The following is a 27,889-nucleotide window of genomic DNA, read 5'->3' as shown; positions in this document are numbered from 1 at the left end:
GCAGCCCACCCCTTCCTGAGCAGCAGAGATGGGATTTAATCTTGCCGAGAGGTGTGTTTTCCTTGGTGTGGATAGACTCATTCACACAGTTGTGATTAATGTTTGCAGAACTCTGCTCATGCAGAGAAGTTTTATAAATGTAAAATGTGTTTTTCACCCTCCATACATGATAGCTTGATATGAATAATGTTTTATATATAGGCACTGACTTTTAGATCAGTGATCCAAATGCAACAAAGGTCAACAACAAGTTAAAGTCATGCTTGCTTTCTCATTGTCAAGATAAAAATGAGCTGCAGCTACCAGTTTGGTTCCCCAAGAGTATTTCTTTTCCTCAGCAGAAAATCACAGCCCCAGCCTCAATCTATTGTTTTCCTTGTTGCATTATCAGCTAAGTAGCAGAGGATTGACAGAAAATTGAGAGTGACTCGTCTGCTCTTGCATGAGATTTGGTTTATGCACAGAAAAAGATGGCAATTTTACAAAAGAACTTTCATTTCATGGACTTTACAATGCTACTGCATCGGAGAAAATGTGCATATCTTAGATTATCATGTAGTACTTAGACAAATACTAAAAAAAAGGTGGAAAATGAAAAATCTAATATCTCTAAATATTCCCTACAGAATTTGCAGGTTGAAGATTTGGACTGCTGCTTGTAGAAATTTCTGGAAAATATTTATTTATATAATTAATCAATCCATTTGTTGGATCAGGACTTAAAAATCCTCTTTGCCTAATAATAAAACTGCTGTGTCTAGACCAAGCTATTTGCTTGGGATTGTCTGTGAGTTTTGTTTTGGGTATTATTTTATAATAATGTCTTTCATTTCTAAGTTAACCATGCCTCATGATTGCCTCATGATCTGGGCTGAATCTAATTTTAACCAGGATGGGTTTTGCTTTGTCCTCATTTTCTAGTAATTAAGAACAACAGAAAATGTACCATGACATTGTTATTCAGCTGACAGTCATTTATGCATCCTTTCTGAAAGCTAGTCGTTAAGACCAAATAAGTTTAAATTTTATCTTCTTTATGATATTTCATACAAGATACTTCCCTCAGTTGAAGGTTTAAAAAAATAAATTAAAAAATTTGTTACAATTTCTAGACTTTTTCAAATAGGGGTTCTCAGTGAATGCAGTTGGGAATTAACCTTTTAATTAAGCTAGTGTTATTGCAAAGGATGGCTTTGAACATTGGTAAGGTCAGTCTGCAACGAATAAATGTTTTTGCTTCAGAGGTAACTTTGTTAACTTCTAAATCATTCAACCTTCTGCCTTCCTCTGCTTTCTAAAACTACAAAAACTACCCAAAAAATCACCAAGGAAAAAGGAGAAAAATTACCAAGGCCCAAAGGCTCTGTCATGACAGACATGACAGAGACACAGTCAAGCAATAGCTTTCAAAAGCCATACATTTTGACACATCCAGGTTAAGAAATGTAGAATCTCGATTTTCAAGAAAATCCAGTGAGTTGGTAACAAATCCAAATTACTGTCTGTTTCCCAGATAGTCTTCAATGCCACATCATATTAATTGGAATTTTTATAGAATTTTTAAGCTGTGAAATACTTTTCATTATTTAGTAACCCTGCCTGCTATACACTGTAACATGACACAAAACAAGTGTTTGATCATGCCAGCATGGACTTTAGCTTATGTTTTCAGAGACTGAGAACCCAGTTCACTTTTTTAAAACATGAGAATCGAAGAAAACTTAGAAAGAAAAAATTTCCTGATCTTCCATTAAATGTATGGAATGAAACTAATGAAACTGCAATTTAACAACTCTAGATGAATCAATCTACACACAGTAAAGTAATTACTAGTTAATTTTCACATTGATGTTCAGACGTGGAAAAATGCCTACCTATTCAAACAAGACATAGACAAACTTTAGGTATCCATTTCCAAAAGAAATTCTATAAATAGACTTAATCCATATGTTCCTGAAATATGTTCATATCTCCCACTTTGTTTTCTTGCAGTTTTGTCAGCTACTTTCAGTTCTACACATCATGACCAACTCGTTGCCTTGGTTTGGTGTAAGCTCTATGAAATTTGAAAAACTAAAGAAGGCTGTAGATCCAGTAGATTTGAGTGGCCCTTCAAAAAATATCACTGAAATACATTTATTAGTTTGTATTTAAATAGCATTCGTAGAGATGGTGATAGGTTGTTCCCTTCTACTCACTGAAGGTAAGGCAGGGCTAAAGGAGTGGTGAACTTGCATTCATTTCCTCTGTGAGACCCAAGTGTTTAAGTGCATGACATTTTCCATTACACAAAACTGAGCACACCCACATGTAGTGCAATTTAATGGGATACACTCTTGCTGCCCAGCTCCTGACTTGAGAGTAGTTTTACCTCTGTGTACTGCCATCAGGTCAGAGAGCTGAATGAGGTTCCCCTGTGACTACTTAAAGCTCACATCTGGGAGCCTGACCAATAGTGGTGGAAAACCAGAAATACTGATTTTGGCATTAGCCTCACTGAAGTGAATATTCCTTTGATCCTACTCTGGCTTCGTATTTCCCTGAATTCTGATGATAGTAACTGCTATTCTGCTGGCTCGCTCCTTAAGCAAGGCTTTATTGAATTTTCTGAAGGCGCAAATAATTTTGCCACAATTATTCTGTACCAAAAGTCTGTGAAAGGATAAAGATCCGAAGATCCAAAGCTGCTTTCTCAGTAAGTGCCCTGCTTCTTGCTCTGACTCTTACGGGTGTCAAACACATGCAGATTCACCTGACACAAATAGGCTTTCTACTGAATACCCAGTTAAAATGCATTCAAGTCAGCTTTTTTGTTATTAAAAATGCATAGCCTTTAAGAGAAGGGATGGATAAAAAAATAGTACAAAAATTCAGATATTTCAGATATTCTGAAATTTGTTCAAGAACAAAGATTGCTGCTTTACAAAATAATTTTATCTTCAGAAGAAGTAATGGTCTGGTTTCATCAGAGTGATAACTAGATTATTTTCCAAGTTTATGTACATAGAACATTTTTATTTTTATTTATGAAGACCCAGTTTTCCATACACATTGAAAAAATCAGTATTTGTTTCTACACAAGCATCATAGCATAAGAAGCAGGAATGCTATTAAAGTTTATGAGTTTTTTATATGTGCAAACAATGTGTTCAAAGAACGATTAAGGGATGGCAACTTTAAGCATTGAGAATTAGGAAATGCAAGAATAAAGAGGATCTATGCAACTTTCTATGGCCCTTTGTGGCCACATATTGTAATGTAGTACTACAATATAACTCAAATATATTCTAATTGCATGGTTATTTTTGTTTCCACAGGCTTCATTTAGTGAGGTGGAGGGTTGTTTATATGGCATTTCACATTCAACATATGTCTGTGTTCATTATTTAATGCACACAGATCAAATTGTGCTCTCTTTACAGAATTATTAATTTTCTAATTGATTTTCCTTTTAGAATGAGTCTGACCATAGTATGCAATTAGATCATAAATATTAATGAGTTTATTTTCACAATATCCCAGTGTGATTAGTACTTTTAACTCCTTAGAGAAAAAAGTTCTGAGATCAAATGAGTCCACTAGTTCCTGTATCCCGCTTGCAACATCAAGAATGAAATTCATCTTTCATCCTAAATCCTAAGCTGTTTTAAGTCCAGGTAAGAAAAAGGGGAAATAAAAAAGTGACTTCAGTGATCAGTCTTTTATAAATGCACATGTAATATTCTGATGCTGTGAATATTAGCAAGCAAGACTGTTTGATCTGTTTAAACTGGAAGTTTAAGTTTCAGGTGGCCAATATCAGATGATATAAATTCCACCTAAGACTGACTTACTGGAGCATGCAGGATTATGCAGCGTTTTTTTATTTCAACCCTTACTCTTCCTAATTTCAGCTGAAGGTGCTGATGTTCAGCACTTCTGCAAATAATGGTCATCTCCCAAGGCCTTTCAAAAGTGAGGGTATCTCATTTCCACACCTGCAGAAAGCTTAGTTTATGTGAATTGCTTAGCAAATTTGTGGCAAAAAGCATGAATAGAAAGAATTGTCTATGACAGCATTTGTCTACTTTAGCCTGAGAGCATCCTTTTTCCTCATATAGCCTTGGTCCATAATTTTCTCATTTGCGTAAGAAATGATACTGGCAGCCTGCAGGTGCATAATTCCTTGTCCTCCACTGCACAATTAATTCCCAAAGGAATGTCTTGTCTGCACAATGTGATAGGGCTGATGAGGAAATCATACACCCTACTGCAGGGAACCTGCTCTAGTGGGGAGCTGGGTTTGATGATCTCCAGAAGTCCATTCCAACCCCTACTATTCTGTGATTCTGTGGTAATTCTCTTGCTATAGAGTACTTTGCTTTGCAATGTTATATTTATTTTAATGTATGCAAGCCATAATTTAAGAAAAGCAGAGTCTAGCTTTGACTTAGCCCTAGGACTGCATAAAAAGCAAAGCTATCAGTGGAAATATCTATACTCAAGTAGTCTTGGAATTGTGAGCAGAGGCAGGGCCAAAATTTAAAATGACTCTCTGCAGCCCTGGATCAAGTTTACACAACTTAGCTTTGGGCAGGACACTGCCTGCAGAGCCACAGGCTTCTCCTACTTCAGTAGTAACTACTGGGAGCAGCTTTTGCTAATTGAATGAGACGAGATAAACACTTCCCTTAGAGGTGTCACTGGTATTTCTGAGCAACAAAGCCATGCAGATGCTAGAATTCTCTCTCTTTCCTGGTTTTACTAACTTAGCTCTGATATTCATCCCCATTTGCTTCAGTTGAAATGACTTTTCCTCCCCTTTCCTGAGAAAATCTCAAGTTCAGCCTTCCTTGATTTTGTCGTTACATACTATAGATCTCAGCTTATTTTAACATGGACAGGTTAAGCTTCTTGTATTGGGTTACAAATGTATCTGTGAAAAGGAAGATGAGGACTTGGGATGACACTTTGACATTTCTTTTTCTTACCAGTACTGCTATCTCAACAAATCACACTACTCTTTGTCTTTTTATTCCTGCTCCATTGTTTTGTTCTCTACTAATGCTGATGAACCTTGATATGAGGCTGGGAGCTCAGTAAATGCATAATTCAGCTTCCAGCAAACCTGTAAAAGGGCCAAATCTTGACTAAACTGGTCAGGATAAGTGAGCAGGATGTGTGAGAGGGGATCACAAGGGTGATGATGCATGAGATGTAGTTAGTGGATAATCTTGGTTTCTCTCTGCAGTAATTCAGTTGGTGGTGTGCTACTGAAAGAGGGTCAGAAGAGCACTGAGAAATTACATAATTTAAATGCGTAGTTATAACTTTAAATAAATGCATAGATATATGTATAACAGATCACTTGCATAATTTTATTCACTATAGCTGGATAACTGTGAAGTCACTAGCAATGTGCAGTAGGAAGAGGAGCCTAATGTTCTGTATAAATTCAGCTAAGTAGGGCACCCAGGTGTGAAGACTGGGAGAGGGCTTCTGCTGCAAAACACAAAGGATGTATGGTGTAATGTGCTAGGCAGAGATGGACTAAAATAAAATCTTTATTTTTGGTAGAGAAAACAGGAAGAGCAAGCAATTGGGCAATATTCATATATTATCTATTTATTAGATTACATGATTACTTTGTTATCTTCTGATATAAAAGCAGGGTGTTTTGCTGTGCTGCATTTCCACCCCAAGCATAGCCCTCTGAGAAAATTACACTATAACTGGTAGCATTTACCTTCTCTCCCTCTTCATTTGCTTTGTAGTAACCTCAGCACAGCTGCCCCATGGCAGAAGCCATGCTCCAGGTGATGAAAGAGAAGCAAGAGAAGAATTTATGAGGCTCAGTGTTTCCACACTGGGGAAGTGAAGCAGCAGAGCTGAGGGGATCAGGGAATGGGAGGGGAGACATAGTACATATAGGGCTGCACAGGAAGCTATAGGGGGAGAGGAATAATAGAATCACCAAGGTTGGAGAAGATCTCCAAGATCATTTAGTCCAACCAGTTACCTACCACCAATATTTTCCCAGTAAACCATGTCCCTTAGTACAGAATCTAAACATTTCTTGAACACCTCTAGGGACAGTGAATACACCACCTCCTTGGGCAGCCTGTGCCAGTGCCTCACCACTCTTCAGAGAAGAAATTTTTACTAATATCCAGCCTTCCCTGGCAAAACTTGAGGCCGTTCCCTCTCATCCTATAGCTAGTTAGCGGAAGAAGAGGCTGACCCCCCACCTTCCCACAACCACCTTTCAGGGAGTTGTAGGGAGAGATAAGATCTCCCCTGAGCCTCCTCTTCTCCAGATTGAACAATCCCAGTTCCCTCAGCTGCTCCCCGTAAAACTCGTGCTTCAGAGCCTTCACAGTTTCAGTGCCCTTCTCTGGACACGTTCCAGGGCCTTGATGTCTTTCTCGTAGTGAGGGGCCCAAAACTGAACTCAGTACTCGAGGTGCAGCCTCACCAGAGCTGAGTAGAGGGGGACGATCACTTCTCTGCTCCTGCTGGCTGTGCTGTTGCTGATACAAGCCAGGATGCCATTGGCCTTCTTGGCCACCCAGGCACATTGCTGGCTCATATTCAGCCCAGAAGTGGAGCCCAGAGGAGGAGCTAAGGAGGCATGAGGACTTCTGTAGTCTCCTGTAGTACTTCAATACAGACACAACAGAAAAGGAGTGTTTTGAAAGGAAGAGTTGAAAACAATGGAAAGAGGTATGCAAGTGAGGATGTTACTAACAAGACAAAGGATGGAGAAGTGGCTACAGCTTGATGCTGGCCAACCATATGGTTTCACCCACGTCTTTCCTTTGATTCAGCTTAGTCCAGCTAATACTGATTGTTTATCTATTTTTATTTTTTATTTTTGAAGGTTTACTAATTCCTATAGTCTGCTGCCACATGTAATACTAGCGAAGCCACCCTCTTAGAATGTCTTTTTTTATACTGATGTTTCAAGTTAAAAATCTATTTTAAATTATCGGATAGCAACTAGCAACCTCCAGAGGGCTAAAATGATGCTGTTAACAGGTCCAAATGTGATGCAGCATATGGAGCTGAATACCTCATGGTACAGATTTGCATGCAGGCGGTTTTAATTAGGATTTAGAATTCCTTCAGGAATGCAGCATTCTGGGCTAGCCTCAATCTTGTCAATACACTGTGTTTTTGTTCATGCTGAAGCGTTCAAAAACCAATAGGGTCCTCATTTCTTTTATTTTTGAGGCTTATATGAATTGCTACATTTTTCCCTAGCTGCCTGCTTTATGTATGATTATAACCGGTATCTAGGTGCTTACTACAAAATGTTGTAGTCTTTTTCTAATGTTGTACCAGGTCAGTTCAAAATAAATATAATCTGAAGCTTTCTGACATTGCATAGTTCGATTTTTTTCCCTACAATACTTCATAGCTGCAAGAACATGCTGTAACTCGATGGTTTTGTGCCATCTTGTGAGCAGAAGGTGAAACTACGTCCAGCTAGTACAAGAAAGGCGTACTTCTGTTAATATTCATTTCATTTCCACAAAGAAAAGTGAAATTATTTCAAGATTAAATATATATATGACAATACTGTAAAAAATTCACTACACTGCATTTTACCTGTATTTTTTCAAAAATAGTGAATGCATTTTACATATACTGGGCAAGCACCTGCTTATTTCAGTAAATTGAAAGAATAAATAATGTGTTTGCTTTTTTTTTTTTTCTTTTTTTTTCTTTTTTTTTTCTCCCAAATAAATGAACTTCTTGGTGTACAAAGTAGAAAAGCCATGCAGGCTCTCAGTGTTCATTGCTGACAGAATTCCTTCCATGAACCAGTCTGGTTCTTACAGGAAGCCTCTTGTCTTCTAAAAATCACTACTTGTTTCTTAGAGATAACACAATATAAACTGAACAAAGCACTGCTAGCTATTACATTAGTGGAAAGAAAAATGTAATTCCTGACCTTAGAAATTCTGCTGTCTCCTGAAACCTGGCAGGGATGTAGGGGGAGAACACTAAAAGAAAATTACACTGGCAGTGACCAACCTATAATTGTGTTATTATTAGTATTAATTATTATTATTAACATCACTGTAGATGCACGATGTCTTTAGCTTAGAAGAGCAGAATGGAAAAACTCCTCAGTTCTGTCATGGCTTAATTGATTATTCTTGTGACCTTGAGCAAGCTGTTTTAATTCTGTGCCTAATTTTTCCCACCTTTAGATGATGCACATGCTTTTTTTCAACAGGATATTATCAGACTTGACTACCACTTGTAAAGCTCTTCAGGCTTCTTGGATGAAAGGTATTGCTGTGAGACAGTGACAAGCTTGTTAGAAATCTACTTGATAAGCAAAAGAGCAAGTCATTCACAATATGTATAATTATTCAAAGATTTAAGCTTCTTAATCTACTTCCACAGTCTTGGCAAGCAGATCATGATTTCTTCCATTTTATATAATGAGAAGAGTATTTTTTTCCCTTTTTACTCTATAGATTGATTGCAAATATTCAGAATTCAAGCTGTGTTGCTCATTTGCAATCAGTTGAATGAGTAACGTTATTTCTACTCATGATTGGATGAATGCCCAAGGACTTGTGTGTGCAAATCATAAAGTTTGTTTTCTCAAGATACTCATCTGTATGACATTGAAATTTGCTGCCTCTGAAGAGCAAAGCCAGTAAAATTCAACTCATCAAAGACCACTGAAATTTCTGAGCACAAAAGCAAGAGTGCTGACATTTTTTAATGGGTCTTCATGGATTAAACTTTTGTCTAAATGGACCAAATCCTACATCAAATGTTTTTAGCTTTTGCCTGTAGCTAAGAATGTGAACCAATTTAGAGTATTGAATTCTGGAGCTAATACTGTGCAGAAGGGGATTGTTGCTTGACCTGCTCAAAGGTAGTTTTCAGTAAGAGTTCCTGCAGATGACTAGAGATGGGGTATTTCAAAGCAACTCAAATCCTGTGTTGAGGGAAGAGGCAAGTGAGGAAGGGATGAGGAAAAGGTTGCATGCATTGTTTAGCCCCTGATTGCAGTAGGGTGACTGAATCTTTAAGGGGTCATTGTATCCAGCAGAAATTTTTCTGCAAAAATTACTTTCGCAGTGATCTTCTCCAAATTATGTGGAGTATATGAAGTCCTGCCACTTCTAAGGTGTGCAGGTCTGACCCATCCTGAGGATGTCTGTAAAACATCAATAGGATTTAAGACTTAAAATGCTGATGCTTAAGAGCTAAAACATGTAGTACTGCTATTGTTTCCTTTGACAAAACTTACTAGGCTAACTAAAAAAAAATCTTCCTGATCAACTGGCTTTAAAGGGAGATTAGGAACTACTCATGAAAGGACTACCACTTCATACTATGTTGCAGCACCTTTTTTCCATTTCTGACATCTGTCAGCTGTATCTATAATAATGCTTCAGCTGAGTGAAGACACATCAAATTTTTACCTTCATTCATTCATCTTTATATCTTACAGATGTCAGGGTACTTTCCTGTAGGTTGAGAGCCTCTCCAGACCAATATTCCCTGGCTGCTTTTACTTTATAGGATGTCGTAGAGCCTTGTGACTTCTGTAATAAACTTTGCTTTCTTTTGCAGCTCTCATTGCTAGCAGAAGTAATGTGTAATGTTTTGAAGTATGTGATCCATCCATATGAAGAGCAGGGACATGTGTTTGAATGGCAACTTAAGTAGGATCACATTCAGCTTAGGGCACAGATCAGTTTGAGTTGAACTAAAATGAAGCTTTTTGTTTGCACTTTCTGTGAAGCAAAACAGCAGTACCTGAAAAGAGTACTTAGGACTTTTGTAAAAGAAAATCCTCTTTGGCCCCAACTAGAATGACATCTTCCCAAAGAGCTTCATTCACTGGCAGTCTAACAAACGTAGGTTGTAAGAATAGCTCTATTTCCATTCAGGTGCTTTAATTTGTCTATTACAATTTGTCACTGATAGTGTCTTTCTTTTTTTCTTTTTTTTTTTCTTTTTTTTTTTTTTCTGGAGAGTTGACTTTTGCTCACATTTAAGGGTTTTGACCATTCACCTCTTCTGGACTCACATCTTCAGTCCTGTTTAGCTGACATCTACCTGACAAACACAGCCTTGGGAATGTTCCTTTAGACAGTACAATGTGAGGAGCAGCGATGCTGCAATAATCTCACATTTTAGAGAGAATGATCACTTATAAAAAAAGCACGTTCGTATTAAAAATTCACAGCAGCACACTCTACTCCCCCATTATAGGTAATTACAGAGGATTTTAAATATCTGATGCTACTTGGCAGCGTACAATACTCTGTCAGCAGCAGGCACTGATTTGTAATTTAATTATCATAAGACATCCACCTGTTCTTTTGTCAAATGAAGAGTAGCACTTCCGTGCAATCATGACTTTCCCTCCAGAAATTTGAATTAACCCTTACAGAAAGCTCAGTTTCTAGGGAACTGGGTCACTTCAGGTACATTTACTGAAATCCATTAGAACAGGATAATGTAGACAAATGAGGCATTCCTGCAGGAGAATCTCAGCTCTGGTTTGGTATTTTCAGCCTTACGTTCTCAGAAACTTTCCTTACCCCTGGCTTTTTGCTGTGTCAAGCTGATTTGGTTCACTGCTGAAGGCATTTCAGTGAGGAGATGATGTGGGAGGAGAGATGCATGAAAATCAATGAGTTTGGTACTAAGAACGTGATGCAAACATGCAACAGGATTGACCCAGAAATACTCTAGGTTTCTACCTTACGAGTAATGGGAATGCTGGCCTCAGGGTGGAAGGGAGATAAAGACAAATAGAAAAGTGGCATTCTGTTCTGTAAACTTTCCAGTTTATGGCAAATGAACTTGGATATTATCTAATTTGTTGTGGAAATACAGTTATCAGATAAAATTAGAGACTTTAATCAGAAAGTATATGTTTTCAATGAAAAGTCTACAAAAAGTGTTCTGCTTTTCAGGAGCACAGGGCTCATGGTCAGCTGATCTACTCTGGGACTTGCCTCTCATTTATGTAATGTGCACACTGCAGTGTGGTGACGGGAAAAGGTCTTACTGATGAACATGAAGAAATGTTCTCTCTTTAATGCCACCTTATGCTGCTTTTTGTGCTGTTAAGCTGAGTGAATGATCCAGCCAAGTATCCTCAGGGCTTCAACCACTGCTGTCGTGCCTGTTTGAAAAGTGGTTGCAGGACATTTTCATTTTTGTCATTTCCCAAGAAGATGGGATGAGTCTGGTGTTCTGCAGCTCTTTCTCAAAACCACCTTTTAGCAAATGACTCACTTTAGAGAGGATGTCTCTGAGTAGTAGTCTTTTTTTGGAAGGAGTACTTGCTGGATTCAAACTATAATGGATTGCTTGAGGCTTAAGTGAGTTGTGTGCCAAGACTTTAATGGGACATGGGTTGGAGTACTGTCTATTAGGCTGATGGCTTCTTGCCCAAAGAATACTTGTCTGGTGCCAGTCATTTTGTAGATTCATTAATTATGTTATCTGAAAAGTAAGTATGTAAAGGGTTGCAGGCATATCCCAAAAAAGAAAAAAGAGAATCAATCATGTCACATGGGTATTTGAAAAATAATTGGCAAATGCTTCCATGTATCAGAGTGAAAGCAGGAATAAACCAGGATGATTTCCTTTGGAAGGATAAGTAAATGAAGCACCAGGGCCTGGTGCTCCAAGTTTGTGTCAGGAGCAGCAGAGAATTCTGCTTTGCAAAGTCTTTATGAGCTTGAAACTTGAACTGAACTTGAAACACCATTATTTTCCTGTTTGAACATTCAAGTAAGTCTTAGATTTTGTCTTTTCCATAGCCTTTGAGTCCACCCATTGCAAAGTTTTAGCACATACCTTTCAAATGAAAGCACTTACAGCTATGCTAAACAACACTATGAGCACAAGAAAGATGCAGAGCTGTTAAGTTAGTCCAGAGAAGGGCCAAAATGATGACCAAGGGGCTGGTCCACCTCTCCTATGAAGAAAGGCTGAGGGAGGTGGATTTGTTCACCCTGGAGAAGAGAAATTACCCATTCTGTAGTTCTATCCCTCAGAACTGCTGTATGTGCATTGGGTATAAAAGGCAAGGTTTTGGAAGACGGGGGCTGCAGGGCTGGGTGAGGAGAGGAAGGTTCTGCCCCAGTCCAGATTCAGCCATTAGCAATACAGAATAACCCAAGTTGGAAGAAACCCACAGTCAATTCCAAAGCAGGCCCACTCATGGCTGAGCCCATTCTCTGAGGGGAAGGTGCCCCTGTGAAAAGGAGTCTGGAGGTCTGGCAATCTAATTTGACTTTGAGGATTTCTGTTACATCCTTCATGTTATGGTCAAGCTGCTTGTTTTCTCTCTTCTGTTACTTCTCTGTGGAAAGAGAAGTTAAAACACCTCACAACACAATTAGTCTGCGGGGTGAGGAGAAATGTTTTCAATGGAGAATAAGTTTCACCTGCCCATGGCTCTGTGGAAGTGCATGTGCGCTCTTCTTTATCCATAGAAATGCACTGCAGTTTACTGTGGCAAAATGGAAAATAACTCAAGTATTTTGTTCAGAAAAGCTACAAAAGTGCAGTTATTACTGTGAGGGTGTGAAATGTGAGGAGGCTCTACAGATCAGCAGAGCAACAGAACATTATTGTCAGTACAGGCCCATGCCAGAATGTCCTCTCAGATGTTTACGTGAAGATAGCAAGTCTACGGTATCCATGTGATGATGTGAGGGCTGCTCCGAAAGTAATGCCTCCTGTTTTATTATGTTGGCCCTTCACATTGAAGGTGAATGATGGGAGTAGAGACTGAATCTCCCCATGAGTGTTCCCTTACATTTTGTTGCCGTGTGGCAGATGGCAGCAGAGGGGCAGCCTGACTAAAAAACGTTCTGACATGGAAGTGTATGAAGCCAAGGTATCAAATTCTTCCATGCAGAAAAAATGGCAGTGTGGAACTGAATTTCTTCATGTGGAAAAAATGGCACCCATTGACATTCATCAATGCTTGCTGAACATTTATGGAGACCAAACAGTGTATGAGAGCACAATGAGGTGGTGGGTGGTGTGTCTCAGCAGTGGTGACAACAACTTTGCTGGTGCAGATTTTTACTAGTGCAACATGCAGGCTCTTGTTCATCAGTGGCAAAAAAAAAGAAAAAAAAAAAAAAAAAGCTAATAGTGGTTACTATATTGAAAAATAGTGTTTTGTAGCCTGAGAAGTGGCTCTATCAAATAGTGTTATCATGCTCTTTGTGTCTGTTGTAGTTTCAGTGGAAAAAAATAGGAGGCATTACTTTTGGAGCGAGCTATGTCCGAGGCTTTCTCTCACTGATGAAATGTTAAATATAAAATTAAGTATTCCTTCTTGAACAAATTAGAAAACCCGAGAGCTATTAATGTCTGATAGCTTATCCAATATCTGATATTCACATCAATACATAGCCATTGCTTCCTGAAAGCTTATTTCTCCCTCCTTATCTTTTTTTTTTCTAGAAATACCGTTATCAAGATGAGGATGTTCCACACGATCATACTTTGCCTCGATTGACCCATGAAGTGAGAGGCCCAGAGCTTGTTCACGTGTCAGAGAAGAACTTATCTCAAATAGAGAATGTCCATGGATATGTCTTACAGTCGCACATTTCTCCTTTGAAGGTAGGATCAGTGTTTACTGTGGCTTTGACTCTCCAGTATGAGAAAATGTATAATGTGAAGGCCCTGAGAACTTTATCTTGTTGTTGAAACAGCCAAGCTGTGTTTTGGAATGTACTGGTTCGGTTTGATTGTCCCATGTCTGGATTTTGAGGCTGTATTGTAACAGGTGATGTTTAGCTGGCAAAGCTTTTATTGAGATGTGAGATTTTTGCTTGAGGAAAAATCACTCCTGGCAAATGAGTCTACTTTTCTGTACACTGAAAAAGAATAATGTATGTTCTCAATACTGCCATGATTTTCTAACAGAAGGATTTCCTTCCTGATTATCCTCATAAATTAGAAAAAGAAAAAAAAAAAAAAAAAAGTGCCATTTGATGGAATCCTGTTTTTTCCATCTCTCAAATAGTTATATCAAAGTCGTAAGATTTGAAATGAAAAGGGAACTCATTTTTCACCATTCAGATCTACTGCTCAAACATTTGCTGTTTCCTGTGGTTTTGTTACCATTCAGAGTGACGTAGAGACACCTTTCGGTCAATTAAAGCAGCTATTTACAGGGATTTTGAGTGTGTGTGTGTCTGTGTGTGGTGTTCTCTGATACATTTGACTTGGCAAAATGTTTATCTTCATGGTGAACCTGGATATTAACCAAAAAGAATTCAATTTTGGAAAATTTTGCTCTTTTGCTATAGTTTGAAGAAGTTCCTAAAACTCCTTCAGTAAAAGCAGCACAATAGTATTCATATTGGTTGTTGTTTTCTTCCTGCTTGGAAAAGGGAGGAAAAAAAGTGAAGTATTTTTAATAGTGGTGGTTATGTTCTGGGTAATGGATTTGTTCAGACAGTTAACTAAGAAGCCAAGAAGGCAGACAAGTTTTACACATTCCAGTGCCAAAAGGTTATGAAATGGGCATTGTTTGTCCAGTAAAGTGATTACAGAGACATGGCAAGTGAAAGCAAATATTTACTATTAAAGTCTGATGTGAATTCATCTGGCGTTCATTGAGCCTTCATGGAATAGGCAACTGAAACAATTTTTTTCTGATGTTCTTGCTATTTCTTTGTGTAGTTTGTACATAGTTTGCCTTTTCATGCTTCAGAAGGTTTCCACATTGCCTACCTAACTTCCACTGTAGAAACCACCAGTGTTACATTTCTTTATGCAGAAGTAGGTGAATTTGGTTATTTGCAAAGGATGACCTCCATTTAACTTCAGTGTAATCTCAGGGGAAAACAGCAGACCAAAAAAATTCTTGCCTGCAAGAGAGACATCCCCTACTCTATTTGAGGTGAAGAGTATTCAGAGATATCTGCAGATTCAGAGATATCTATTGTCTTCAATGGGCCCCAGTGTGATCACTTCTGCAATAGTAGGAAGTTGTTTTCAGTAGTTGCTTCCTGATGTGTAGATAAAAAGCAATGAAGTGCTTCCTTTAAGAGTTCATTATGTCCTGCAAGTTCTTCTCTGAGTGGGAGAATTTCTGTCTTTGGCTCTGTCCCTTTCCCATCTTTCCCTCAGACCCACATTGGATGTAATGTCTCATGTCTGCCACTTAGTCTAAATTTAGTAATTGATATCTTCAGGTGGTTTTGAAGTTTCTGCTTTTTTCTTGTGCAGTCTTTTACCCTTGTCTTTTACCCTTCAGAAGAGAATTAGCTCTGGAGGCTGAAGTAAATCCATGACATTGTTGTACCCCGCCTGTCTGAAATATTGGATTCACTTCTGTTTCTGATGATCAACAGAAATTCCCATTCAAAAGACTTGTGTTACGTAAATTTCTGCATATTTGAGAAATACCATTCAAAACTCTCTAAAACCCAATCAAAATAGGCTATTGGGGTTTTTTGGACTATGGATTTATCATCCTATTCCTAAATGCTCTTCAGTATTCCACTTTCTTCACAGCAGTATTCTTCCCAACATGGCTGCACTGAATAATAACTATATCTAGGGCATGCTGCCTCTCAACTCGCACTGTGCCCTCCCAGGGAAAATGCCTGCAATTTAGATATTTTGCTCTCTTGTGCGAGATATGGAACTGCTGAAATCCTGCTCGGAGGATATAGAACAAATGCTGAAGTCAAAATATAGCTTGTCAGCTCTGGTTTTATGACTGAGAAGGGACTGGCGTTTGGAGTGGGATAAAACTGTCAGGAAACTCCAATGAGAACTATCTGCACTGGAAAGACTGACTGGTTCTGCCTCTGTTTTCTGGCTACAGGTCAGGACATTTGCTGCAAAGGCAATCTGTGTGTAAATCAGAGTCACAACTTTGCTTGTACTGAGGGGGACCCCAAAACTCCTGTGTCACTAAGACTGTCAGCCTGACCCAGCCTGCAAGCGTGTCGCATGGGCATGGGGATGGCACTCTGACTCAGTGGGGTTAAAATAACTTCCTGGCTTACCTGTATTTCACAGTGGGATCTGCAACAGCACGGTGCACCTCTCAACAAATTTCTGAGGAGGTCTTTTGTGCTCTGCAAAGATCCCTGATGACAGGATGACTTTCCAAATTTTGTATTTCACAGAATGAATGAATCATAGAATGATAGAATGGCTTGGATTGGAAGGGATGTCAGAGCCTCCCTCTGCTATGGGCTGGTTGCCACTCACCAGATCAACTGCCCAGTGCCTCATCCAACCTAACCTTGAGAACATCCAGGGACAAGGCATCCATAGCTTCTCTGAGCAGCCTATACCAAGGCCTCAACATGCTCTGGATAAAAGGCTTCCTTCTAAAATCTGATCTAAACCTTCCATCTTTTAGTATAAAATTATTTCTCCTTGTCATACCACTATCATATTTTGTAAAAAAGTAAGTCTTGTTTTTTATAATCCTCTTTTAAGTATTGAAAGGCTGCAATGAAGTCTCATTATACTATACTTAATAGTATAATAAAATAAAAATGTTGAGCATGAAAATAATATAACAAAGATGTTTTGGAACCAAAGGATGATCTCAAGGCCAGGCCACGTGTCCATCTTAATCACCTCACTTTTTGCTCTGCCAAACTCAAGTCACTTAGGACAAAGTTGCTTGTTTCCATGCAATTGTGTTCATTTGGAAAGAAACATGTGAAGATCGTGCAACTAGAAAACTCCTCTCTAGTGTGGCTGCAAATTAAACTGTACCACAGCCATCTCTGGAAGCTGTAAGAGTTATTTACACACTGTGTGTTCAGGTAGAGTGCTTGGTACCATTACACTGCCCTCACTCTAAGTTCCTAGGAAGTGTTATGAATGCTATGTGCATTCATAAGCCAGCTTGAGGTTTTTGTCACAGTCTTGCATTATTACAGCTAGAAGTTTAGTGAATAGTTGAGATTCAGAAGGATAAGCCACTGACCTGTCTTTACCACTGCATGTATTTGTAAGTACAGTGTCCCAGGGATTTTTGAAAGACTTTCTAATCCTCAGCACAAGGATTCAGCCCATCTTTATGAACACATGTGCAATTCACATGCTTGATGCACTCTGTTTCATAGTACAAATATATCTCGTAATGGATTCCAAGTTGTTTGTACAAAGTAGTAAAGAAGCTATCTGTAATTTCACTTTCTGGATTTATGTACTTTGATGTAGTCCACAATTATCCTAGTGGAGTTAGTCTCTTGGATACTTCAAAGAGATTGAGTTTTGTCAGATACTAAGCTGTAAAGCAAATTTTCTTTAACATCTCAGCAGTTTTATTTGCTGAATAATCAGAAATCTGGTCCTCAGCCATTCTGAAAAGAGACACTCAGGTACCAATTATGCTAAAAACTCTTTGGGAATGTGTAGAGGTTTCCTAACATGGGCTAGACAATCTTGTTATCTTTTGAGTCCCTACACTCTGGTGGACAGTAGCCACTTCCAGTAGTTACTTCCTGTTGGAAGATAATAAGAAAGAACAGTTAAGATGAAAAGAGGAGCCTCTTTTCATTGTGACTTTCATTTTTGTACACTCAGATTTCTTCATGAACTGTCAGGTAGCTTCTCCTATACACTCTTCACTGTGATTGTATATGCTAACTATTAGAAAGCTGCAAGCTTCTGCTAAAGGTTGATCTACCTAATAGTGTGGAAAAGGTAAAATTTGCAATAGCTTCAGCAACTTTGAACGTCAAACACAGAAGTTTAAAAGGAAGTTTTTGGTTATGTTCCTGTATTAACATTTGGGGAAAATGTTAGCACCTCAGCAGTTCTTTGCAAGAGTTGACATACTGCGATGATAAATGTTCTTTACAATTTGTGAAGGTAAGGAAATTGTGGTGTTTTAGTCCACGAAATGAAAATGTGTGTAATATACTGAGTAGTTGTAGTGCACTTTCCCCTGTTTTACACTAGATGGTGCGATTAGCTCAGAGTCCTTTGATCAGGCTATTATTATTGCTTCAGCAACGTTCAACTGAGGTCTTTATATGGCTTAGAAAGTGCTAGTTCAGTAAAAAATGCCTTGTTAGAAATCAGGTGCCTTCGGAAGCACTGCTGTGTTGAGAAATCTGAATACAACACAGACGTACCTGGAATTTAGACATGCAAGCTCTGTCTCCAAATGAAGTGATCTTCTCTTTCCCTTCCTCGTAGGAATATTGCTAATCAGTGTTCATTAAATGACAGAAACCTCTGGCTTGTGAATGAATCTTATTAGCATTGTTGTGATATTAGATATCTTGTTCTTTAAAGTACATTTCTCTTTCTTTAGGTAAGCCTAGAAGTAAAAATCCATATAAGGATCTTGGATTTCTTGCATATTTTAAATGCCAGGCTATTCCTGTTACTGATCTCTGTTTCCCAATTTAAAGCAAGGTTTAAGTGTAAGCATCAATGGCAGTTGTGCAAAAAGAAGTAGCGTGTAAATCACTGTTATTATCTTATCCTAAGATATTTTTAAATAAGGAGGTTCAGTTGTCTCAGTTGGTTCCTCTTTGACTGCCCTACTTTGTAGAAGGGAAGGAGCTGCTCTGCATACTCCTCCTGCTCTTGCTACCCTGCTCTCATGCAGCTCAGCATGGTTGCTCCCACCGTATAGAAAGTCAGAACTGATGGAATGAATTTCCAGTGGAGAGAGGGAAATTCCTCTCCATACAAAGCAAATGAGCAGTTTGTTTCCTTAGATGTCTCTGTAGTTGAGCTTATCCATGAATTAACACTTTTGTAAATTGCTTTCCAGAAGATTTCCTTATTCCATCACCAAAATACGTTGATTCCAATCATTCTTTTTTGTTGGTGATGGCAAAAGCCTCTATCTTACCAATTATTTGTGGTGCCCCATATGCAGTGTGGGAAAGACAATGCCACTTGATCATTATTTCTGCTCAATACTGGGTTTCCCTTTCTCAACTCCCATCTTCTGGTGAGTGCAGAGAGTGCTCTTTGCACTCCTATCATCCTTTCTATGTGCCTGAATGCAGGAAGGTCATTCCTGCAGAGGCTGATGAATTTGGATGTCCCCTTTTCTGTCTCTAATGAAATAGCTTTTATCACCTCCGAAGCCTGCCTTGTCCCAGCATGAGTCAGACCTTGTGATGGTGGCTGCTGTACTTTTTGACAAACTAACAAAGGTGGGGGGAAGAGGCTCTAAGATAATCCCGGATGGTTCATTAATCTGTGTATAATTCCTTAGTCTGAGCTTCCTTGAAACTATCTCAAAGAGTACCATTTTTTAGTCTAAAAATGTAGATTGGGTAAAAACTATTTATTTCATGAATTAATTCAGTCTTCAATAACATTTGAGTTCGAAAGAGCACTTGGAAAAATAAGATCAAAACATTCTATACTTTTTGTTGTTGTTGTTGATATTATTCAGCAGCTCCATTTCTCAATTTGAAAAATTCTGAGAGCATGATTTTCTATTTTTTTTACTACTGAGTTCTGTATTAATCACAAATTCATCCAACTGGTCACACATACAGTGAAAACAACAAAGTCCAAGACTCGTGATGTTGCAGGGGGTCACTTGAGCTGTAGATTAATTCAAGAAGTGTCCACAGAGAGCTTCAAAACAACATTGCAAAATAGACTCATGGAGCTGTTTTAGCAGTTGCAGGAAAGTCTTCTGCTCCTGTAAATACCTCCATCTGTCAGGAAACCAGTTATACAGCAGCTTTCAGTGTTACCCTGCCAGATTCTCCTGTGTAAATGTAGTTTCTAGTGCTTTTATGGAGAGTATCTAAATGTGACAAGAAGCCTCACTTACTCTGAGAAGAGTCTGAACATCCATGGTTCTAATTACTGTAGAATAACACTATAGCAGAGGTGAGGTTTCTCTAGGAAAGAGAATAAGGCTGATTTGTTTAAATTTCTGTGATTCAGGTGTGACAAATAAATGAAGCTGTGCCATAGCACATGCTTTCATTCCTTAGTGAGGCTCCTAAAGATGGTGGAGACTGTGAGAGGCTGAAGTTGTGGTAGATGTGAAGAACAGAAGTCTGAAGTTTTCTCTTGCAGTTGCAAAATTAATTGAGGTTATGTAGAGGACATATTAATGTATGCATAGATATATTAGCAGCCCATCTAAAATTTGATCTGGCATCCCCTTCTGTGTGTACACTGACTACATTTCATAAGTATGGCTGATCTGCATGAAGCGTTTTTTAGCCCCAGGGTAGTTCAGTCCAGTAGCAGTGATCTTATAGTAATAATTTTGATCTCTGCCCTCCTACTTCCTATCCTTTGTGGTGCTGTTGTGATTTTATTGTTGTGTTTTTTTCCCTTCCCTTTTTAATATGCAGTTATTGGCAAAGCCCATACTGCAGTCTGTATCTGTTAGTGGATTTTCACTGAATATTCAGTAGGTTGCTTCATTAAGATACAATGCTTGTTACATGTTTAATCATGTACTGCTTTTCTCTTATCTCTTACTGTAATAACAGATAGGCATATATCATAGGTCTCTATCTGTGATCTGCGTTTTTTTAATATGCAAATGCATTTGGATTAAGAAAAAACAAAGGGAAAAGACAAATGGGCCTATGCTTGTTAGAAAAGTACCAAAAAGAGCACTGAATTTTAATTTCATTTTCTTTCCAGGCAGCTTATAAATCAGTATTCTGAAGGATATTTTGTTTCTCAGTTGTGGGCAGAGATGTCTTCCATTTTTTTGCCATCTTATTCTGAAGCACATCCTAAAATGATGCAAAATTTGAATGTTGTAGTCCTAATGAAGAATAGCATGGGTCTTTTTGTCATTATACCTAGATGTGCTGTTCTGTGTGCTAGACTTTTTAGCCGTGGATTTCTGACTGATGAAAGTCAGAAATATACTATACCCCATAGTATATGTTGCTGCAGACAGTACCTTGTTATCCTTCCAGCTTCTGATAGAATTAAAAAGAAACCACTCAGAATTGCCTCTGTCAGTGTGTGATTTAATTGGAAAAACCTCGGCAAGTTGAGGTAAACCTCAGGCCTTGCAATTTCTTGGTTTTTTTTTGTGGTTTTGTTTTTGACAAAATAAATGATGTCCACCCTCACCCCTCGAACCCCCCTCCCCCCGAGCACAGCAAATTCTGTCAGTGTCTACCAGCCCATTATCTGTGGTTGAATTTGCCTGAAGAATAAAGAAAGGAATTTTCAAAGGAATTTGGAAATATTTTCAGGCAATGGACACTGTTTATTTTAGAAAGGCCTCCTAGGTATTGCAGATCTTTTCAAGTGTTAATACGAATTGCAGTTTCAGGAGACTCACTCTGTTCCTGATCTGCTGGGTGCTTTATGCGTTAGTATTAATTAGCTGTTACATATTTTATTCTTTTCAGATCTCAGATTTCTCCTTAAGGATAGTCTTTTTCCTGAGTCTTATTAAAAAAAAAAAAAAAAAAAAAAGTCTCATGTATTGCAAATATTTCTGGTGAAGTCTGTCATTTATAATCCAGAAGATGAGAGATTTCAGGAATCCTTTTTGTCTTTCTATAATATTTTACATAGAACTAGCTACTCTGTGGTACACTGAGCTGGTTTTCACTTGATGCATTGCCCGTATAACATTCTCATAGAATATCAAATAAACCAGGAATAGATGTACTATTGTAAAGGTGGTTGGATTTCTTTATAGGAATTTTTTTTTCTGGATGACATAAATGAAATATATCAAATAAATCAATTGAATCATTACTATATCCTACAGACGTAAGATTTGTGTGTTCTCTCAGTTCCTTTACTGAGTCTGTAAGTACAAAAATATCAGTTTATTTGTATGGCATCTGTAATAGCGCTTGCCACCTTTCCAAGTGTTTCATGACCTACTCACGAGAAGTGCAATAAAGCATCTTGACATTATTAGTCAGACTGTAAGAGGAGGGATTTTTCTTTGAAGTGTCAGACAGGTTTAACACCAATTGTTTCCCTGAGCTCAGCAGCTGAAATGCCCTTCTGTCAGACTTCAGCTACTGCTGACACTTGGGAACGTACTCTCCATTTTAAATGAAGCATTAAATGGCCATAACACCTTTTCACCAAGGAATAGCCTCATAATTCACTCATTACATTGAGGATCTATGCATTTATACATCCAGTGATGTTCCACATGAAAAATGCCATTTTTTCAGTATCAGATATTAAAAAATACAAAGCAGAAGTTTTCATGTGGGTCCTCCACTTCAGCTTTTAGCATGAAGAAATAGAATTGATGTGGCCAAGCCTTCAAGCCATATGGAAGAATATCTTGACAGCCTCACTAAGAGGTGCTCAGGTTAATTTGTATTTTGTTTCTAAGTGCTTTCTTTTATAACTCTTGTTTCTTGTGGCTCCTATTTCACCTTGTAATAAAGTTTTGTGGAGTGTGGACCTGTGAAAAAAACAGACTTCTGACATCTAGATAAAAAAAGATCTTCCCGAATAGGCTATTATTTTCCATCTATTCTCAAGAATCCAGTTTAAATAAACCCAGTTAAATAAGAACTTGAGGGACTATTATTATGTAGTATGTTGGTACCATTAGCTAACTGCAGCTTCTCAGAATGATTTTTCAAATGAAAAAGCCTTTTAACCATTTAGTTCCCTGCAAAAGATCTATGTCAGCAGACCACGTCATTTGCTTTCTAATAATTTCTTAGTGATAATAGAACTACTCAATCTGAAACAATTGGGGAAAATGTCATGAAACAGTCAGCAGTCTTGATGACTCAGGTGACTTTTTCCAGATCTGCACTGTTTACTGCCTCGATCTCCCATAGCACCTCCTGTTGTCATGTCTTTTCTGTTCCTGTTATTTTCTTTTCCATACCTAATCATTGTAACATTCTCTTGTTACATTACTATTTTTTTTTTCCCCTGAATCACCTTCAGAATCCATTCCGTTATTTCTCCTTTGGATCTTCTTCTCTTTTCTGTTATATCCATTCCTACACCTACACATGGCTTTTGTTAATACTGTAAGCCACTCACAAAGTACACGTTTGTACTAGGTAGCTGTTAACACGTAACAAATGATGCCCTTCTTGTTCAAGATGATTGCATTTTTATTGATCAATTCGCTTTTTGGCTGCTTTGAGAGGAGCTCTCCCTGCCTCCCTACTCTCAACCATGATCTTTATGAACAGTTTGTGTTGATTTCTTTTACAGCTGTAAGGTGTCTCCCCCTCCTCTCAAGCAAAGGCAGTGTGAACTACTCTGGGATATCATCAAGTCTGGTGGTCACGGCCCACTTAAATGGCAGCACTCTGGACAGCTTTCAGTCTTTCGAGACTTGCAGATACTCTGAGCAATGTCAGATGCAGTTCATTATTTTCAATCAACAGACTCAAGCATGCTATATTACACTTGTTATATTCCAAATGCAAACAGAACACTTCCTTTAGACATATTAGATTTAGAATTTAGCTTATCAGATTAAAATGTTTCATGCAGAAAATAACCATTTCTCAAAGAAAATGTAAATATTTGATTTTTCAAAGCCTCTCTTCCATTATGGTTATGGTAAGCATCTTCATGGGTTGCTGCATTGGATTTGATCTGCCTTTAGTGGCAGAACTTTGTGCTTCCAAATCTAAAATGCATTAAACCTGATAATTGCCTTAATAAAATGGCTGCAGTTGATGACATTGGAAGGACTGAAAAGAATGTTTTCAACAAATAAAGAAGTTTCTATTTTGAAGTCTGTGTCACAAACTGTACCTTTCATCAAATAGAGGAGCAAATTCCAAGCATGGAAATAGAGTTTTTTATAATAGCATACAGCATGTGAATATAAAGTCTTATATTAATTGGGAATTGGTCAAAATAGTACAAAGTAAGCAGCTCTTGGAGTGTTACTTACATCAGCCAACCTCTGAAGACCTGACTTGCATCTGATTTCACATTCCAGTTACCACTGTTTCCTCTTGAGCACTCAATAGGCAGTTGGTTTCTTTTACTATTTTGCTACAAATCTGCAAATTAAGCAGGTCTGAATTAGATGTTTCAGGTGAAACTGGGCTATCTTCGTACTGATTATGTTCAGAGTTTGTCTTCTGTTTTGAAATGACCTTACTTTTTCGGTATATTGGACAGTGTGACATTTAGTTAAAGAGTAGGAATGTTTACAGTTAAGTGCCAACAAGGGTGCTTCTACGCTGTTTATGCTTTACTAATGTCTGAAATCGCAATAGAAACAGCCAAGACAGGTCACCAATATGTAAAATGCTGGTTATCTACACCCTCATACATACACTGGGATTAGTATGTAGTTTTAATTTTAATCCTGTCTCTATTTAAGAGTATCAGCTAGACCACTGGGACTAGTAAACACAAATACCTTTAATACTAACAAAGAAGTGGAGCTCCATCTGTCTACAAATGTCAACATTTATTTTTCTAAACTTGGTGGAAAAAAAGTTTTGAGCGAAGTGTTAAAACGCCAGTGTGTTTTCATGATATTTTAAAAACGAAGTGTTGGAACTCCTCAGAAAATTTTAATTTGCTTCCCATGTTCTCCTTTAGCACTTTGCCTACTGGGAATTTCCACGCTCATGCTCTAAGAGGACTGTGCATGTCTGTGCTTTGAGGCCATACCTCTCCCATTTGGAACACAGCACAGGCAAAGTCTTTTGACAGCACAGATTCAGAGAAGCAGGGTAGATATACATCCCAGCAAAGACTGATCTGTACATCCTTACCAGATTGGTTTAAAAAACTTTACAGGTTCAGCTGGACTACGGGGATGACCGAAATATGTATTTGTGGCATTCCATAACTTTTCCAACACTGGCTTTATCATGGTGCAAATTGTACTCATACTTTCTCATTGAAGTCGAACAATTCATCAGCTGAGTTCCTATGACAGGTCATTATCTCAAACTGGGGGGAATCCGAGCCAGTTCAGAACTACCCCAATGCACTGGAGTAAAGAAACTGCCTAAGAAAAATGCAGTCAGGGCTTTTTCCTATTTCTCTCTTCCTGCCTCACTCTCATTCTCCTTTCCTTTTTGTTTCTTGTTTCCATATGAAGAATGTGATATTTATCCTGAGGAAAGGCACAAGAGGTAGGCAAGAGACTCTCTGCTATTGGAGATTATGGTACAAGGGCTTTGTAAGAAAATATATTTTACAAACAGTTAAGGCTGAGTGCCCATGAGAACAGAGAGAGGCAGATGATGGCTGAAGCACACTGCATGTAGGTACGTGTGTTTAGGAGGAAAGTGGCACAAACTGTTAAAATTGAAAGGAGGTATGTTAAAAGTTTGGGACCTACCTGACAGCTTGCCTTGACATTGTAATTTTTCAGCTGCTCGTGCCCAGGTCATTGATGTATTTCCAGTGTTATTTAAGTATAAACCTTTTGACAGTGTGGTAATATCAGAGGTGAATATGCTGGAATATCTGCCATAAACCTGGTAGCAGACACAGCATGCACAGATAACCCTTTTTGTTTATAACTCAGTTACAGACATCTTAATAGGGATTATTCTGGCAATTGAAAACCAGGTTTTATTCAAGTTATTCAATTAAGCTGAAATTGCCTGTAATGTAGTGCCATAATTGTAGTTGAGGCATCACTGGAAGATGGTAAGTAGGTGAGATACTAATTAAATTCTTCTGAACTTCAGTAATTTCATATTCAAAAGGAGGCTGAGCCCATATAGAAGCTTGCTCATTGCATTGCCACAGGGGATTACAGGGGGAGAAACCTTGATAAAAATAGCAGCTTCTAAACGAATTTTGCTGGCATTGCGTGACTGAAATTTTGGGGTTTGTTAGTATGGTTCCATTGTTCTAGATACAAACACAGCAGGCCTGATCTGGCTGGGGGTGAACTCTCTGTAGACTTCAGTAAGATCATGTGTGAATGGACTGAGTACAAAATTTTCCCAAACACTGCTAAACTGAGGGATGGCTGTTGTGTTTATATATAATCTTGAAAAAAATCAGATTCTTTTATATTTAGGCTTCTGGGGAAACTAGCTTTCAGCCTAATATAAGTAGGAATACAGCTCCCTTTGATTTTCAAAGCACTGTAAGCCACAAACTCTTATAAATTCTTTTTGAAAATCTCATCTGATAATAAAATGAGAGGTGTGGGAGAGAATGAAATTCATCCTTTCTCAGAATTGCCCTCCTGTAGAACAGCTCAGAACACAGTATCTTTGCTATGTCGTGATTACTGATCAGATTATTAGTGCAGTCCTTCCAGGCCCCTAAATACATCAAAGCAAATTTTCCACTGCCCTTCTCATTATAGCTATCAGTAATGATCTGAGCAAGACTGGTCTGGAGATTCCTCCCTAGATGCATATTCTTTCCAAGCCTCTTAATTCAATCTGAATGATGATGATGATAATTTAGGTTACAGTATTACCCAGGGGCTGAGTGCAGAGTAGGGTTCCATTGCCCTAAGCTTAGGAAAAGTATAAATAAAAGTGTGCAATATCTCAGATTTACGTAGGCTAAATACAATACAATGAGCAGAAATTAATAGGAATCCCTGTGTATACTCAAATTATGTCTAATAATCAATCTACTATAATCAAAATGTAACTACTTTTTAACTATCATATAATTCCTTTGTCATTTCTTTAGCTAGAGACATTCATGTCTCGGGGCTGAATTACAGACCAGTGGTATCTTATTACATTTATTGGCTTTCTCCCATTAGTACTGCACAGATGCTTTGCCTCTTGCTGAGTGAGAAACACATGGACAAATATAATATACACATTTTGGAAGAAAAAAAAAAAAAAAGAAAGAAAGAGAGACTTGGTGTTGAGTTAAAATGGTTCTGGGAATGGAGTCCCTTTTTAACTAAAGAGACCAAAACAGAATGATCTGCCCAGAGTAGAAATTTAACCCCCTTACTAACACACCATTGCGTACTAAATGTGTTAATTAATTAATGGCCTTAATTTAATTCTCCACATGTGTTGAACTGAGTTGATGAGTGTTACTATACTTTCAATTAGATGGGTTTTGCAACATCATTTTCATCATAGTGGTTAGTATAAATGAGTTTTCTTAATTATGGTAGGGTAAATGCTTCGTTAAGAGGCTTCAGATATAGCGTGACTGTGTTTGGCACACTCTGGCAGATATCCTTTGTTTGCAGGGACACTTGTGTCCAGTTCACTTCTCATTAGCTCTTTCTGCTGATGTTTTCTGGCTTTCCAGATACGATGTTGAAAACCTACGACAGTAGAAGGCATAACTGAAATTCTCCATAATATTATTTAGTAAAACATTGTAGTTCTTACTTATTATTGAGTTTAGTGTTCTTGCGTTATGTGCCTTCTTGGAGTGCTGGTCGAGGGATCTATGGTATATAGCAATTATCTTCTCTGCCATCCTTCTGCAGTGTCTCAGGGACTGCAGTGTCATTCTTAAATTGTGATAAGATCTTATTAGTAAGACAGACATTAGAAGTTTGCTTTTCTAAACATTAGGCAACATTTCACACAATGTCAAAATTGAGAATTTGCAAAGTCCTTACTTTCTGGGAATCCTTCCTTTCCTCAGACTTCCCACACCTTAGGAAGTCAATGTCTTTCCCATCTTCTCTTTCCCTCTAGGATGTGACTGCAGGAAAGGAGGGAAAATTCACTTTCATGTTGGTAGAGACAATCCAGGCAGCTGCGTGTGATGGCTGAGTCTGGGTTAACAATAAGCATTTGAGGAAAAATTAAGATGATAGAGGAGGCAAAAAGTAATGATCTTCACATTTCATTTTCCTCACTTCCTTAGCACTTTTATGTCCTGTGTCTGCCCTGGAGCTTGCACTTTTTTTCACAAATATAACACAAGTAAAGATGGGGAAAGTGCTGAAGGCATTGGAGAAGAATATTTTGCATTGCTAAAGGACTAATTAGTTAGGCGCAGTGCT

General features: G+C 38.2%; 1 protein-coding gene across 20 annotated transcripts in view; it reads left to right on the top strand.

The window, feature by feature from the left end:
• Positions 1-27,889, top strand: part of DLG2 (discs large MAGUK scaffold protein 2) — a 1,005,161-nt gene that overhangs the window by 449,453 nt on the left and 527,819 nt on the right. For all 20 annotated transcript variants that reach the window (XM_085216429.1, XM_085216427.1, XM_085216435.1 and 17 more), the window contains one exon: positions 13,459-13,620. In XM_085216429.1, the coding sequence (XP_085072555.1) occupies positions 13,459-13,620 (162 nt within the window). The remainder of the gene's footprint in view (positions 1-13,458; positions 13,621-27,889) is intronic.

The sequence above is a fragment of the Meleagris gallopavo genome, chromosome 1 (genome assembly GCF_905368555.1).
Source record: "Meleagris gallopavo chromosome 1, MGAL_WU_HG_1.1, whole genome shotgun sequence".
Lineage (NCBI taxonomy): Eukaryota > Metazoa > Chordata > Aves > Galliformes > Phasianidae > Meleagris > Meleagris gallopavo.
The sequence above is the reverse complement of the archived record's forward strand: the minus strand, read 5'-3'. Positions and strand labels throughout refer to the sequence as shown.